Genomic DNA, 15,545 nt, shown 5'->3' on the forward strand with positions numbered 1-15,545 from the left:
TGTTTTCAATTAGAAGGAACAGCATGTATTGAAGTATCAAATGAACTGATATGGCAAAGCTTAGCAAGGCCAAGAAATATCAACAGTATTATATTTACAACATTTTTTGTAGTAGTGTAAGTAGAAGGTTGAGAAGTTTGGTATTTAGTAGAACTTAAATATTTAAGTTTGAACCCAGAAAACAAATCCCTTACAAACATTTTATGCTTCAATGAAAGTAATTTATTTATTCTTGTGGTACATATAAATGTTGTTATTATGTTTGCACATATAAATGCTATTTATAACTGAAATATAAGTTTTTGTTTAAACTTTACCAGAGTACGTGACATCCCAAACATCACGTGACAACTGGGTTATTGCCCAGCCAGTTACATCTTCAGTTACACCCCCATTAGCCACAAAATTGCACAGGCATTGCCGATGCGTGTGTTCGCCTAGACAATTTAATCAGAATTAGCTTATTTATCGATTTAAGAAAGGTCTAGACTGCGCCTCTTTATAAAAACGCAGACTACAAGATTTTCGCATTAATATTTTGCCCCCTAATGCACCGTAGCTTTAAGTTTTTCGTTTTCCATTTCCGGCCTATTTATCTTACAGGTGCGTTCCCTATATGCCTTGTTTTTTATTGGTTGGTTACAGGTACAAAACAAAGCGTTTGCTAGTAATATTGCGCGGTGGTGTACGAGGCTGACGCTGTGTTATCATGTCCTATCTGATGTATAAACAATGACGACGTAGCAGGACAACGTTAGTATAACTTCAGGAATAACTTGGTCAAACAAAGATGGATTCATCTCATGAAAAGTCCAAGTGGTTGGGTGTACTTATTCCATCTATTACAAAGGTAAACAATTTACTGGTTCAATTTTAATTTCGTGCTGTAATAATATCATATATGTAGTGGTTTTCTGGTGAATTTTCTTACAATACATCAATAACAATTTTATAATTTTTTTATATAATTGTTTTTCAGATTCAACAACTCCATCATGCCCGGTTAAGTTTAGCTGACGATGCGTTACGTTACTTGGATTCTTTATTAATCCGACTTCTGTCTTCACTGCTTAGCCCTCCACCAAAGAATCTACAAGTCAGTGATGTTTTTGAAATACCAATATATTTATATATATATTTGTTTTTAAATACCAATATTTTTATTTAAAGTTTTCTCCGGGCATTTGTAATTGCATTTTAGACATGCCACCAAAGCAATTCAAAAACTGTGCCGCCTATGGAATATGTTTGTTTGTTATTGTTATGCCAAACATTCATGCTATTTTAATTATTTAAAAAATGATGGGAAATAGTCTTGCCTGTAGCTCTTACTTTTGCTATTATATTTTATGTAAAAGTTATTTCACACCTAAATTGGAACAGTTATTCAGACCTAAAATTTAATGTTTGTTTAGATTTAAAATACTTCTCTTTTAATGATTTTCTCTGCAGCTAACTACTTTAATATATGTGTGATTTAAAACATTTGCTTCAATTATATATTTATATCAAAGGAAGCTCAAGATCAAATTAATCGGAAATTTCCGGAACCTTTATCAACATGGGCCCTTGAAGATTCAAAACATGTGAAAGAAAAAGGGAAAAGAAAAGTTCATATTTCCCTGGATAAAGTGCATCATATAGTTAAGGTGGGTTGGAGTTATATTTGCATATTATATGCTGTGCTTCCTCAATAGTTCCGTTTCCCATTATGGATCGCTGTAATTGATTTATTATTATATGTGTTTAGATGTATAATAGTTTTGGTTTAAGAAGCATTACCTTTTTAGAGAAATTTTATTCCAAGAATATTTATGTAGCTATAAATTAAAACATACAAACTTTAATTTTGTTTACTTTTAGTACTGTTGTTTACTAAACCCAACAAAACAGTGTTATCTATCCAAAACATTTCTTTTTATCAGGATTTTTCATCCGGAAACACTGAAAAGCAAGTCTCTCTCTTTTTCGCTGCTGTATTGGAATACATGATTGCTGATATACTTAAACTGACAGCCAATTATGTAGAGAATATATCATCAACTAGAAAAGTAATAAATGAACAAGACATCAAGATTGCTATGTTTGCTGACAAGGTATGTGTTTTCAAATATAAATCTTGTAAATTTATGCCATAGTTTGCTATCTAGGCACCAGGGTAAATATAACTTCTATATACACATTACACATTATATATTGTGTGTATCATGGTCTTTTATAGTTTATTTATAGAACATTTGTATGGGTGGGGTAAAACAAATACACACCTGCTACTCTATAGGGCTATTTAAGAACAATGGCCCACTGAAAAGCTTTGCTTTTTGGAATCTATTTTTATCCCACAAAGTTACACACATGCGTATATGCAACTTTTGCTGCCCTGCTATGACAGGATGAATAGGTTTAGTTCATTCAGACTTAAATAAGTGTGTTACATTTTTATTTTACACATATATAAATAGTTTGGGTGTTGGGTATTTGGCAAAATCTGACCTTTGACAAAGGGGACCTTACCTATACAGAACAGAGTTGAATATTTTTTATAATAATAAATTAAATAAATTAATACTACTTGAATACTTAAATAAGGTTATCTACACTACTCACATTCACTGTCATAATATAATTAGTGTGTGCTGTTCTAATAAAGAAACCTTTACTAAACCTAAGCATGCAAAGTTTGTTTAATATTCTTAAAATAAATATGTATATAATATCCCAACAGTAACTAATTCTAAATTGTAATTCAATATTTATTGTCATATTAGTTGCAACATGTGGTTTACTTTACAGGTGCTGGTTAATATCTTTCAAGAAGATGATGCTGAGGATGACATAGCATTGCTTCCTATTGCTGCTAATGATGAAATAGGTGAACACAGTAAAAATATAGTAATTTTAAAGATTTGGTTCATTTGGTGTGCTTTTCATGCTTTTATTGTTCCTGCATTCTGTCTTTTTCTGGTTTTTGTTGACATTCGAAAAAATAAATATAGGTTCTGTCTTCTGTGTTCTCCTTTGCAAAAATAAGAACACTGCGTTTGGAAGTATTTTATATTTTTATTTCTCGTCCAATTTGGTGGTAAACAAAGATCATTAAAAGAATTATAAAACCATATCCTCACAACTTCTGTAGACCGTTGTTAATTGTTTAAAACACGATCATAATACTTGGTTATAATGTGCTGAACGTGTCCCATCCTACCCTTTTAATATGATTAAATTGTTGTATTGTATTGAATTGCACTAAACAAAGTATACATATCCACCAGGTGATGAAACCCATAGTACTCTGGTTCGTAACTTACTATCCGAGGAACAACGATACCTGCGTGATGTTCAACTCATCATTAAGCTTATCAAGAAAGCTTTTTGTGATCGACCACAACTGTTTTCACAATCTGTAAGTTTTTTAATGTTGTTTCTAACAAATATAATAATTATTATATATATATATATAGCATATATTTTGTAAGTGTGTATTGGCCTGCTCTCAGCTGCAAAGAGTGCTAGCTTGACCATTTTAGTATTTTTATTCTTAATACTGCTTTTGCTGTGTAAAGTAAGAGTGTAATGTTAGAAAGATACAATGTGAATATAAAGTAAACTACTGTAAACATCTTTAGGGAATATTGTACAATCGCCATAGGATCTTACCCGTATCGAATGTTTACATCTACTTTAGACTTACTAGATTACCATTTCTTTCATATGTAAATATGCAACAGTTTCAAAATTCCCCGTCTTATGTTTAAACCATGAAGGTATAACCTTAAAAGGCAATCCTTCCAATTTTACGTATTGAAATTTTGTTATTTTTATTCCCTATTCCACTGCCTGCTATTAAAGGTTCCTCCTTTAATACAAATTGGAGATACAATTGATCCTCAATCAGCTTATCTACTTTATCTTTGCAGGACATTGATCTTATATTTGGCAACATAGAAGATGTAGCTGAGTTGTCAATGAAGTTAATCGTGATGATAGAAGAAGCTTTTGAGATGACTGATGACACAAATCCTGATCCTCTTGTTGGGAATTGTTTTGAGGAAATAGCTGAGGTGATTACTTTACTTCTTCCAATGTGTTATGTTTATACAAATGCATTATTGCTGGTCCAAACCTTGGGTTATGACATACACAAATCTATTTACGACATGCTTTTTTTAAAAAATTAGCAGAAAATTTGCCTAAAATTTGTACATCTTCCCAGAGTTTTATGCTCTTAGTAACTGTTATGAAATTGATTTAGTTGTATAATAAATAAAATGTAAATTTTTAACAAGTGCTTGAATATAATTATCAAGCTTTAAAAAACCTCATACTATTTAACAGTAGGTATTTATTTTATTATGGATGAGCATATTTATCACAAAATTTTACTATCTCAACTTTCCATTGCTTTATACACAGGGTGGAGAGTTTGGTCTTTATTCAGATTACACACAAAACATTACGGATAATAGATGGAATGAACGATTTCTTTCCATTCTTCATCAAACCAGTGTAAATGCTGCACTCAAGGTAAGATGCGTATCACAAATTACAACATTTCATTTATTTATTTGTTGTATGCCATAGTCAAGTAATGGTGAACCGTAGGTGCCAAACCTGGCAAGGTAGCCAGGCCTACCCTGGGAATTTCTGTACTGAATTAATCAGTAAACAACAGAATCATGTTGTTTTACAGTAATGTGCGTCTTACTATCCTACCCCATTCTTCATTTTAAGTTATGTGTTTGTTTGAGGAACAATATATAACAAAACATTGTTCTGTTTGCGCATATGTTTGACATTGATTATCACTGATTCACTGTTCAAGCAACTTCAGTTGTTACAGCAAACAAAACTAGCAACTGTCACAGTGCAATAAATATTCAACACACATATGGATTATCCTGTCTTTTTTCACCATTTTATTTTTTAATAGAAAATGGATTTCATTAGCTTGTTTTAATGGATTTCATTAGCTTTACCTGCTTTATGAGATATTTTGTCAAAATATTTGTTTACCTTGGTCATCCACAGTTGGTGTGTGAAGGATTCAGAGACGTTGTGACTTACGTGCTCCCAAATCTTCTTCTTGTTCCAATATATCATTGTTTCTATTACTTTGAGCAAATACAGGTTTGTTGTCTTGTTTACCATGTAGAAAACTGAAAAAATCCAGCTACAATATTTATCAGGCTATTTAGTATTTAATATTAAAAACTAATCCAATTTTTTAATTATTGATTCGAAATTTCACTCTTACTGAAGTTATACCTTATACCAGGCACTTGAGCACAGCACCAATGACAGTGATGATAAAGAAGCCTTCAGTCAAGTAGTTAGTGCAATCACTCCAATCAAACTTATTCTTGAAAACCGAGCTGCCATGTTACCTAAGAATAGACCAAGGTATAAAATGTTATGACCAATTTTAAATTTGCTTTTATTCTATATGGGCAAGGTGTTGGGGTCTTTTTTTTACAAAGAGTTCTGGGTTTTGGTGTTTAGATTTAGACCACAGTTTTCCTATTACCCCGATACCCAAAAATTGAATTTGCTTTAGTTTTATTATAAAAATTTCAAAAATGATTCCAGAGTTAGTACAATGATGATTTCACAGACTATTCTTGTCTAAAATATGTAAACGGTGTATATGCAGCGTTTCAAAGCGTAATTCAATAATTTATCATAAAAAGGTTTCAACTTTTAAGCATTAAACATTTGTTTCGAAATAATTTTTTACCCCCAAATATTCAATGCACTTCATAGCAACATTTTTCAAACAACATACTTTTTAAGCTGTAACTTACCATAGTTTACCTAGCATTAATTTGCACAGTATGTCAGCTCTGTTTATTATGGACTAGTTAGCAGAAACCATTGATATATGTGTTTGGAAATTTTTCATTGTGTTGCTATGACATCAGGGGTTGATTTAACAAAAGATTGGGAAGGTTCCGGGGGTTTCCTGCATGCACCATCAACCTAGGAAGTAACGCAAGGTTTTCTAACGGCGCATCCACAACTATGGTGCACTAGCTAGAATTACAATTAAAAGCTGTACCATAGTATATAAGTTATACAATGGAATTCAGTCTAGTATGGAAATGAGCATTTTCTGACATAGAATATATGGAATTTAATTATTGTATGTTATTGGTGTTATATTCAAGTAATCAGATTGTTGTGCAAGGAATATATTGTGTTAAATTGAGAGAAATAACATCTTTGGTTGCAAATCTAATTTTGTTCTTGGATTTCTCGACTTAGGAATGCAGATCAATGGTAGCATTGCTTATATTTGTCAACACTAGATGTATTCACTTGTTGTTAAGGAATTTAGGGATATTTACAAATATGTTGATTTTTTAAGTTGCTAGGGAAAACAATGCAAACTGTTCATTGGAGTAACGCGATATAAACAACAAAATGCATTTTTACAAATTCAAAAGGTTTTCTAAGTCTGAAAAAGGCCGTAAGTGGTATTTTTTTTAAATTAACATTTTTATGCACTTAATATACGTTAAAAAAATTATTATTTTTTCTAAAATAAATTGTTTTTAATATTGGTAAATTCGGAGGTTGCTGCAACTCTTGCAAAATTCTCAGGATAAAATTACATACTGTATCATAAATTGACTCCATTGGTGGATACAATGATTAAATTTTTTTTTTTATATCAAGCAATTCTAACTGAATCCATAAATATATATAGTGAATCAATGAATGTATGTAACTTGCTTTATCCTCGCATGGCAAGAAAACGACAGACTTTATAATGTATGTTCAATTTTACTTTGTGGGTGATTGTTTTTTTTTGTATTATTTACAGTGAAGCAAGTCTTCGTATATCATGGAGAGGGGGTTTACAAATGGAGAAGATGAAAGATATTGAGGAAAGTATAGAAGGATGGTGGGGAAAAACCATTACACAGACATGTAATGAGTTTATTTACGAGGTGGGTTGTGTTGATTGATCATTGTGTTTGTATGAGTTAACGTATTGTGGTAAACAAATAGTATTATGGGGCAGACTGGGACACCTTTAGCACATAATATCCTAATATCTTGATGTTTTAAACAATTAACACTGGTCCATGGAGCTGAGAAGATGTGGTTATATAATTGTTTGAATGTTGTTTGTTTACTACCAAATGGAACAAGAAAATATATCGTATATCAGTGGTCATAGGACCAACATTTTTAAAATACAGGAAGATGGGGGTACTTACACTCGCATTCCTATGTCTACCTGATTGTAATGTTTAATCATAAATGTAGTGTATGAATTTCAGATTAGGCCTGTCACCCCAGGATTGCATCTATATCAGTGCTACATAAACTTGGAGTTTATGTATTGTATATCGAGTTGCAGAAATTGATTACTACTTGTTAGTATCATGACCAAAACTACCTTTCTCTATATTTCCCTTCAAAAGACCTAAAATAAGCCTAAGCTAATATTGATTATTTCGCCTACATTGCATTTTATGCTGTACAATAGGCCTACTAAAGGTTTTCAAGCAAATGCATTACAACAGCACCCAAACCTGGTCGAAGTTTTAAAACCAAACTCCAGTGATACATTCAGATCAACATTGCAATTTTTTATATTAACACAAATTAAGATTTTTCGTTGGTATGCCCGTTTTAATCTGAAAAAAAAGTAAAATGTTTTTTATGGGTTGTAAGTAACCATGTCCGCCACTAACCCATCTTTCAAATATTCCAGGGTGACTTAACGAGGGTAATGGGTAAACGATCTTCGGAGCGTCGGGTCTTCCTTTTCGATTCACTTCTTCTTTGTTGTAAATCCAACCAAGCGCGACGACCAATGCCGGCTGTGTCTCCGCATGAATATCGACTCAAAGAGAGAATTTTACTTCGCAAGGTAAAAAAGATATAAATGTTTTGAATGTTGTTATTTACATGTTTAAAAAATGTATTTTATTCTTAATTATGCTTAAAGTCATGCAGTAGCGCCCTAGGTGGTGAGGTAATAGGGCAGTTCTGACCTAAAAGTCAGGTCACATGGTGTGTCATACACTCATACTACATGACCTCATCCACATAAAACAGAAATGTTAGATGACAATGTGTTTACATGCATTACATCACCGTTCATTGTTTTCGTATATTAATGTAGCTCATTGTTGCACAACGATTCATGTGCGGCAAACTATATAATGCATAGTAACTGTACGTCACTTGCTTGCCTCGTGTCTCTCTTTCGCTAGGTTTATGTATTTTGGTCGTATTCAGCAACAATATTTATTCATTTATATTCATCCCAAATTAATTTTTTTTGTACACTTTGTAAACATTCATTTAAAGTTTAATAAATGTGCTGAAATAATCTAACAGAGGAGTATGGAGGAAAAAGTCATTTAAACATTTTAAATTCCACAAAGCACAGATTTCCCTATCCCCTAAATATATTTAAACTCTACAGAGCACGGTCACCGATGATGAAAGTTCAGATTGTCAGTTCTCGGTCGACGACGGGGAGACAAAGCACATCTTCTGTGCTCATTCAAGCGAAGAGAAACGAGCATGGATGGCTCATCTCGTCCGACTTCAATATCGATCCACGTATGATCGGATGTTGGATCAATTGATGAGGGAAGAGGCATCTCAACTTCCTGTTCGTTATCCATCTAAAGAAGAGTAAGATAACAATGTTTTTTTGCCCTACTCGATAAATTTTTTTTTAGTATTTTGCAGTTTTGGTAAATAATTTTTTGCATTTTGTTTTTCTGGCAAAAAAATTTGCCAAAAAACAATGTTTTGGCATCCTATTCAGGTCATCTTAATTAGGGTGAAATGACAATCCATAAATGCTACTAGGTAGCCAAATATTTTGCCGAAAGAGTCAAACTACAAGTATTGATGTGCCTAGTACCAACAGTATGTACAGTAAGATGATATCTTTACGGAGTTTCCAAATTGGAATTTCCTTTTTCAGTTTCTATTAGCGTAGTTCCCAATATTGAATAGCATAGGATATAATTAATATTAATCTTCCCAATGAACTGAAATCAAATGTGATTGGTTATACGTCTCTATATATTAGTGCAAACAATATTTACATTCTTATATTCATTTTATTATCATGCTTTATTTTAATCCGGGATCCCAATAGTTTTGTTTTGTCATTAAAACCTTTAGTAGCTTTAATGATACGCTTCATCTTTTTAATTTTTTATCAATTTCTTAGGTGACATTGTTAAAAACAGTTACACCCATAGTTGTCAAATATAGGAAACCTCATTGATTAATGTAGCGAATGCAATATATTTTGGCTCTGCTTGTTTGTAATGACACCCAGGATAAAACCTGGTTTACATTCAAACTGGAGTGCTAAAACACGATGTCACCCCTGTTTTAATACTTAGGTGACATGTCACTCTCGGCACCCTTAACATTACTACTACTACACATATGTTTTTATACACCAGCGGTAACCTCCTGTACCTTAACATAGGTATCGGTACATGGAGCCAGACAGTCCAGACAACTTAGTATTAGAAGGTGAAGGACAAATCCCTCAAATAAAAGGTGGAACGGTCCTTAAACTGGTGGAGAGACTTACCTATCATCTCTACTATGGTGAGTGTGGTCCACTTGTTTCACTTCCTGATAATATAAAAGGGATTAATAATAATACGATACATTTGGCTTGTATATGTCTGAGACTGGATTTCAACTTGAACCCACAATCCACAAAAACGCTTTTCACAAAATAAGGATCTGGTGCTACGAAAACGTAACAGACAAAAATCAAGTTTGGTCAATTGTATAATAAGAGAAATATTTTTTTTCTAAATGGAATCAGCAGTCTCTTATTCAAAATGAATCATCTAAAAGAAGTTTAATTTTATATTATAGTTTGCTAGAACAGCATTCTAATTGAATTAAAAATAAATTAAACTGTTTTTTTTGGTCTAAACAACTAAGAGTTCTGTAAGCTCTGGCCAATGCCATGTTGATGTCATATTAAGTTATTAGGAATTTAATCTGCCACAGAACCCACTGGTTTTAAAATATGTGCCATGTCATCTTACACAACACTTTGCCAGACTTTCAAAATTTTATTTCGTTACTTCTGCCACCAGGCATGATTAGCGGTTTATTTGGTATGACAAGTTTTGTCAAAATGTTGAAAATACACTATGTTTTTATACTAGATAAACCGCTGAAAAATTATTTCAAGTTTTATTCCATATTATGCTTATTATTTTATGCTATTAAAATTATACAAACTTTTTATTAATTATTTATATCATTGTTGAAACAATTTATATGGAATTTAATTTAAATTTATTCAGATTCTGTTTTGTACATATATGTAATTCCTACTAACTTCAATTTGTAGTTCCCGGATTTACAAAGACATTTCTGACAACTTTTCGTTCATTTTGTAAACCCCGGTTGCTGCTTGAGCTTCTAGTAGAAAGGTAATGATCTTTATATTGATGTTAATATTGATTTATATGTTATGTGTCTTGGGATCAAGTTTTGTTAATCTTTGTTATTCGGCTTCTTAATTTAAACAATTTTTAAAAAACACTGAAATAAAGTGGTATTAACTTAAGTTTGACTCTTTTAACACAGAAAACTTGGGTAATAGCTTAGGTGATAGAAACTGGAGTATTCTCATTTTTAAATAGTAAGAATTGTGCCTGCTGATTGTAAAAAATGGTCTGGTACGCAACTATTTATTTAACTAATCAAATTGCGTTGTCACGCTTCCGTGACAACTTTTTTTATAAAACGCATCCACCAACTTCTATCCATGGCGTATTTACACACGATATATACTTCCATAGATACAACATAAATATACTTCCATAGATACAACATAAATATACTTCCATAGATACAACATAAATATACTTCCATAGATACAACATAAACACATGATATATGTACTTCCATAGATACAACATAAACACACGATATATACTTCCATAGATACAACATACCTGAACCCCCACCAACTGAAGCACAGTTAGCAGCGATCGAACGAGGAGAAATTGTTTCTCGAGATGATTTAAAAAGATTCAGGAAAGAATATGCGCAACCTATTCAACTTAGGTGGTTATGATTTAACTTTTATACATGTTTAATTAAGGGTTGTATGTACATAGGGGTTTCGAATGTAATTAAATATTGATGTGGGGCAATTTTTTCTTTTTATGGCAATGAATTAATGCTAATCTCAACAGTAAGGTTTGTTTTGGTATGTTTTTATGGGTTAAATAAACAAAATGCTGCAAATGTAGTACACTGTTTTAAGCCTGTTTTTAATAAACTTTGTAATAAAGTCCTGTATGTTTGATGGGTTTGAAGTTCTGACATGTTGTAAATGTTATAAATTTTTTGTATGTTTGATATTTTTTGAGTTTCAACTTGGAGTTTTAAGCTAAAAGTTTACTTAAAAATAAAAGTCAGCCTAACATGGTCCTCACCACAGAGTGATGAATGTGATCCGACAATGGTTGGAACATCACTGGTACGACTTCGAATCAGATTGGGAGCTCTTGGGGTCCGTGCGGCAGTTTGTGTCTTCTGTGAGAGGGAAGAACATGCAGAAGTGGGCGAGGACAATGGAGAAGATCATCGCGAAGAAGATCGCCTCTGAAGAGGACATCCCAATGCCATCGTTCCGTAATGATCCTCCACCTGTTGAATGGCACATCACTCACGATGCAGAGAAATATTCAATCATGTCATTACATCCTATTGAGGTGGCGAGGCAACTAACTTTGTTGGAGTTTGATCTTTACAGGTAATTAAATATGTCCGAGATAATTTATTATATTAATTTTTTAGTTTTGCCCTATGCGTGTTATATAAAGTCTGATCATACTTTGCATTACTTGGTGTTATAATTTTACCATTTGTTTTTTAATTTGGGTTACTTGTTAAAGTTGGTGTAAAAGTGTTTTTAGTCAGTTTTTACCTTTTTCCAGTAAGCTAGTTTTAGAGTAAATTAAATTTTAAAAATCTTGTGTATTTGGATCACCACAAACCAAAGTATGTTCACAGAAAAGTTCAATCATCTGAGTTGGTTGGGACCGTATGGACCAAAGTTGGTAAAGAGACATCGTCACCAAACTTACTGAGGATGATACATTGGTGTACAACTATTACTAGATGGGTGTCAAGGTCTATAGTGGAGGTTAGTGCACTGCTGCTAGATGTATATGTCGAAAAAATATAGATACATATATGTATAAACTGTTGCTAAATTAGTGATTTGTTTTAAAAAATTTTGTTTTATTTTAATGGCACAAGTTTTTGTAAGTAAATTTTAGGCATAAAATAGTACTATGTGAAAATTCTTTAACTGTAAAATATTTAAAATTGTTTTATAAATTAGTGTCCTATCTATAATAATATATGGTTCGCCTAAAACAGGATAATCGGTCTCCTGTTTAAATATAGTTTGTTTTGTATATCTAATAATGTTCATTGTTGGCAGACAAAGAATTTTGAGGAGCGAACATCAGTAATGAGCAGAGCCATAGAAATAATGCAAGTTTTAAAACAACTTAATAATTTTAACGGACTTCTTGAGTTTGTTGCTGCTTTTAATTCATCTCCTATACATCGACTTAATCATACAAAACAAGTAAGAAACTAAAATCGTTATAATATTTTAAAATATTTAAAAAAAATATATATCTTATCAAGCAATATAATAAGGTTCTAATGAGATTCTGATTCTAAAACTGCAACATCAACCCAAAAGATATTGTTTTTTCCCCTAAAACCATACTTTGCTACCTTAAAAACTATATTATGGTGTATGACTGTATGTCTACAAATCAAAAAGAAACACTCTTACATATTAACTGAAACCTGCAGCTAATTGTGTTTTTTCTGTGGTTTTTAGGGTGGCAACTCTTTAAATAATATATCTATATGGCTAATACCGCTGTATTGGTCAGGACGTCAGGTCAATTAACATTTTGACCAAACATGGAATATCAAACCTCTTGTATCTTCTTAAAAACTATTATTATAAAATTTACAGTTAAATTTTAAATAGACAACTTGGGGTTTAAAAAAATGTTAGTTTTTTTGCAATAGGACTTAGATAAAATATTATAGAATACATGTAATAATGTATACACCACCACTAACTTATCCAATGCAAACTTTCGACAGCATTTACCGGATCGCTTGGTGAAGGGGTTGAAGGAATGCATGGATCTGTGTGATCCTAGGCTTACTAAGTGTTTGGAGAAGCTTAGATCATGTGATCCACCATGCGTGCCTTTTGTGGGTGAGTTATGTATAGCTGTAATATCATCTTGGCATAATAAATAAAGGTAGAAGGGTGGGTAAATTGTAAATTTAAATGCATTAAGATATCATAAGTCACAAATCATTAGTTAGGGATTTTAATAAAAACAAGCTGTGATTTCAAACATATGATATGTTGGGGTAAGATGGTTCAGGTTTTCATTCTCTTTTTTTAGTGAACAAAAAATTACAGAAATATTTTCTTTATCCTTACAACTCCAAAAAAGAAAAGAATAAAATGTATCTAATAAACACAATTTAATGGACTTGTTTTCTGCTTTTTTTACGTATTATGTAGCCTTGATTCTGTTTAACCAACCTGTAACAACTTGTTATATCAGGAACATTCCTAACAAACATATTGAAGACAGAGGAAGGCAATCCACATCTTCTACCTAATTATCCCGAACACCTCGAGTTGATTAACTTTGGAAAAAGGTGAAATATTTCAATAAATTTGTGATGTTTAATATTTATTAATTCATTGTTTCTTAAATGTTGTTTTTAAAACTGAACAAATGTATTCTTCTGTTGTTGCTGCCAGGCATAATGTAATAAATTATAGAAAGTAAATAGCTAATCTATGTCATAATGAGGCCTGTCCTGTTTTGTCATATGGCAGACAAAAATTTTAATTTTTCTTAAAACTTACATTTTTTTAGTGTTTCTGTTGTGATGATTTATTTTATTTATTAGTTTTGTATGTGTTTCACTTTAGTGGTATATTCATATAATAAACATTTTATGAAAATCTCTCCCACAGACGCATGGTAGCTGCAATAATGCAAGATATTCAACAATATCAGAATCAACCTTACAACTTGTTGCCTGTTAACGATATACGGGATTATCTCATAAATCTTAATCCACTTGAGGGACAAACTGAGAAACAATTTAACGATTATATATTTGCTTGTTCGTTAGAAGTTGAACCACGACAAGCAGAGCGACCTGCAAGACTTGTGAGTTAAAACTTTTAACGGCTTATCTGGTGTGAAAAACATAGTGTATTTCCGACGTTTTGTTGAAAAGAAAAACTATTTAAAAATTCGAATAAAATTTTAACTGTTCTAAATGTTGCTACACCTTTAACGTGATTTCTTAAACGAAATGGGCCAACTTTAGCCTGAATTATAAGTAAACTAGCGCATCTTGCCACAGAAACTTACCGCTTTTAAAGTTTAGTTTTACCTAATGTACTATATTTTCCACTGTCTCTTCATGTAAAGTTTAAAATGACAATCTTTTTAGCCGAGGTCAATGTCAGACAAAGAGATGAAATCTCCCGGCATTGTTCCGAGCAAGAAGAGTGGAAAGACTTTATTCCGGGATGAGTCAAAGATGTCTCTTTTTGAACGAAGAAATTCCACCAATGAGGATGAAGCATCTACTTCAACTGTAGAAAACCACCCAATATCTGTGGTCCCCAAAGAACCCCCATCTCCAGTACCTGATGAACCCCGCCCCCCACCTAGACCACCCCGGCAACCTATTCACGATTTGGTATCTGCACCCCCAATAATGGCTCAGAGCACAGGGGTGTTTACATTTGATCACCCACCATTGGTTAGGGGAACTTCTGAAGCTCCCCGGCCCTTACATAACCCCCCTAAAGACACCCCTCCCCCTATACCTCCCAGAGATGTGGTTTACCCCCCCATGCAAACATTTGTGCAAACTGAACATGAATTCTTTCACAACGAATCAATGTTTCAATACCACCAACCACTATCAGCCTACCCTGATGTTCGGTATAATCCACAAGATCAACCAAACGAAGTTGAACAATTCTCCCAACCAGAGCCGAGATTTGTTCAAGAACACGGGTTTATCTTCCCTGAAAACAATTTCACCCCCAGCGAACGGGGATTTCCCCCCGAACCCCCGCAAATCCCAGATTCTGCCCCCAACCAAGCTCCACCTGTTCCCCCCCGCGACCCCCCTGTAATCCCCCCGCGTGACTCACCTCCTATCCTTAACTCGTACGATACATACCCTGGAATGCGATATGTTCCTGACCCCACCCGCTTTGTAACAGGGATGCCCCAGTATCCCAATGTGCCCCAAAATGACGCGCCGCCCCCAATTCCACGACGCCAACCAAGTGCTCCAGCCCTGTAACGCGCTTTGCTTGTTTTGATGCGGTACACGCTCCCTACTATTGTTGTTGTGTGATGTGTGTCACATTATTACCGTTGATAAATCAATTATTAATTTTATTAACAAGTTATCTGGTTGAA

The 15,545-nt window shown here is 33.0% G+C and overlaps 1 protein-coding gene across 1 annotated transcript; it reads left to right on the forward strand.

Moving 5' to 3' along the window:
• The first annotated feature begins 429 nt into the window (after positions 1–429).
• On the forward strand, positions 430–15,545 carry LOC149737604 (son of sevenless homolog 1-like). Its single transcript, XM_089874532.1, has 23 exons — positions 430–850; positions 980–1,096; positions 1,515–1,649; positions 1,926–2,096; positions 2,794–2,872; positions 3,273–3,403; positions 3,918–4,061; positions 4,414–4,524; positions 5,029–5,127; positions 5,276–5,400; positions 6,824–6,950; positions 7,724–7,882; positions 8,444–8,658; positions 9,476–9,600; positions 10,367–10,448; positions 10,966–11,088; positions 11,468–11,782; positions 12,043–12,175; positions 12,479–12,628; positions 13,168–13,285; positions 13,647–13,743; positions 14,069–14,267; positions 14,557–15,545. The coding sequence occupies exons 1-23, from the start codon at positions 791–793 to the stop codon at positions 15,424–15,426; spliced, it is 3,885 nt and encodes a 1,294-aa protein (XP_089730658.1). The 5' UTR covers positions 430–790; the 3' UTR covers positions 15,427–15,545.

Source organism: Ciona robusta, chromosome 3 (assembly GCF_009617815.1).
Source record: "Ciona robusta chromosome 3, ASM961781v2".
Taxonomy (NCBI): Eukaryota; Metazoa; Chordata; class Ascidiacea; order Phlebobranchia; family Cionidae; genus Ciona; species Ciona robusta.

Excerpts from the sequence above, each read along its gene's own strand:
- LOC149737604 (XM_089874532.1), top strand. The coding sequence starts at position 791 with ATGGATTCATCTCATGAAAAGTCCAAGTGGTTGGGTGTACTTATTCCA. Across the intron at positions 12,629-13,167 it reads GACTTAATCATACAAAACAA|CATTTACCGGATCGCTTGGT; the intron begins GTAAGAAACTAA and ends AACTTTCGACAG. Across the intron at positions 13,286-13,646 it reads ACCATGCGTGCCTTTTGTGG|GAACATTCCTAACAAACATA; the intron begins GTGAGTTATGTA and ends TTGTTATATCAG.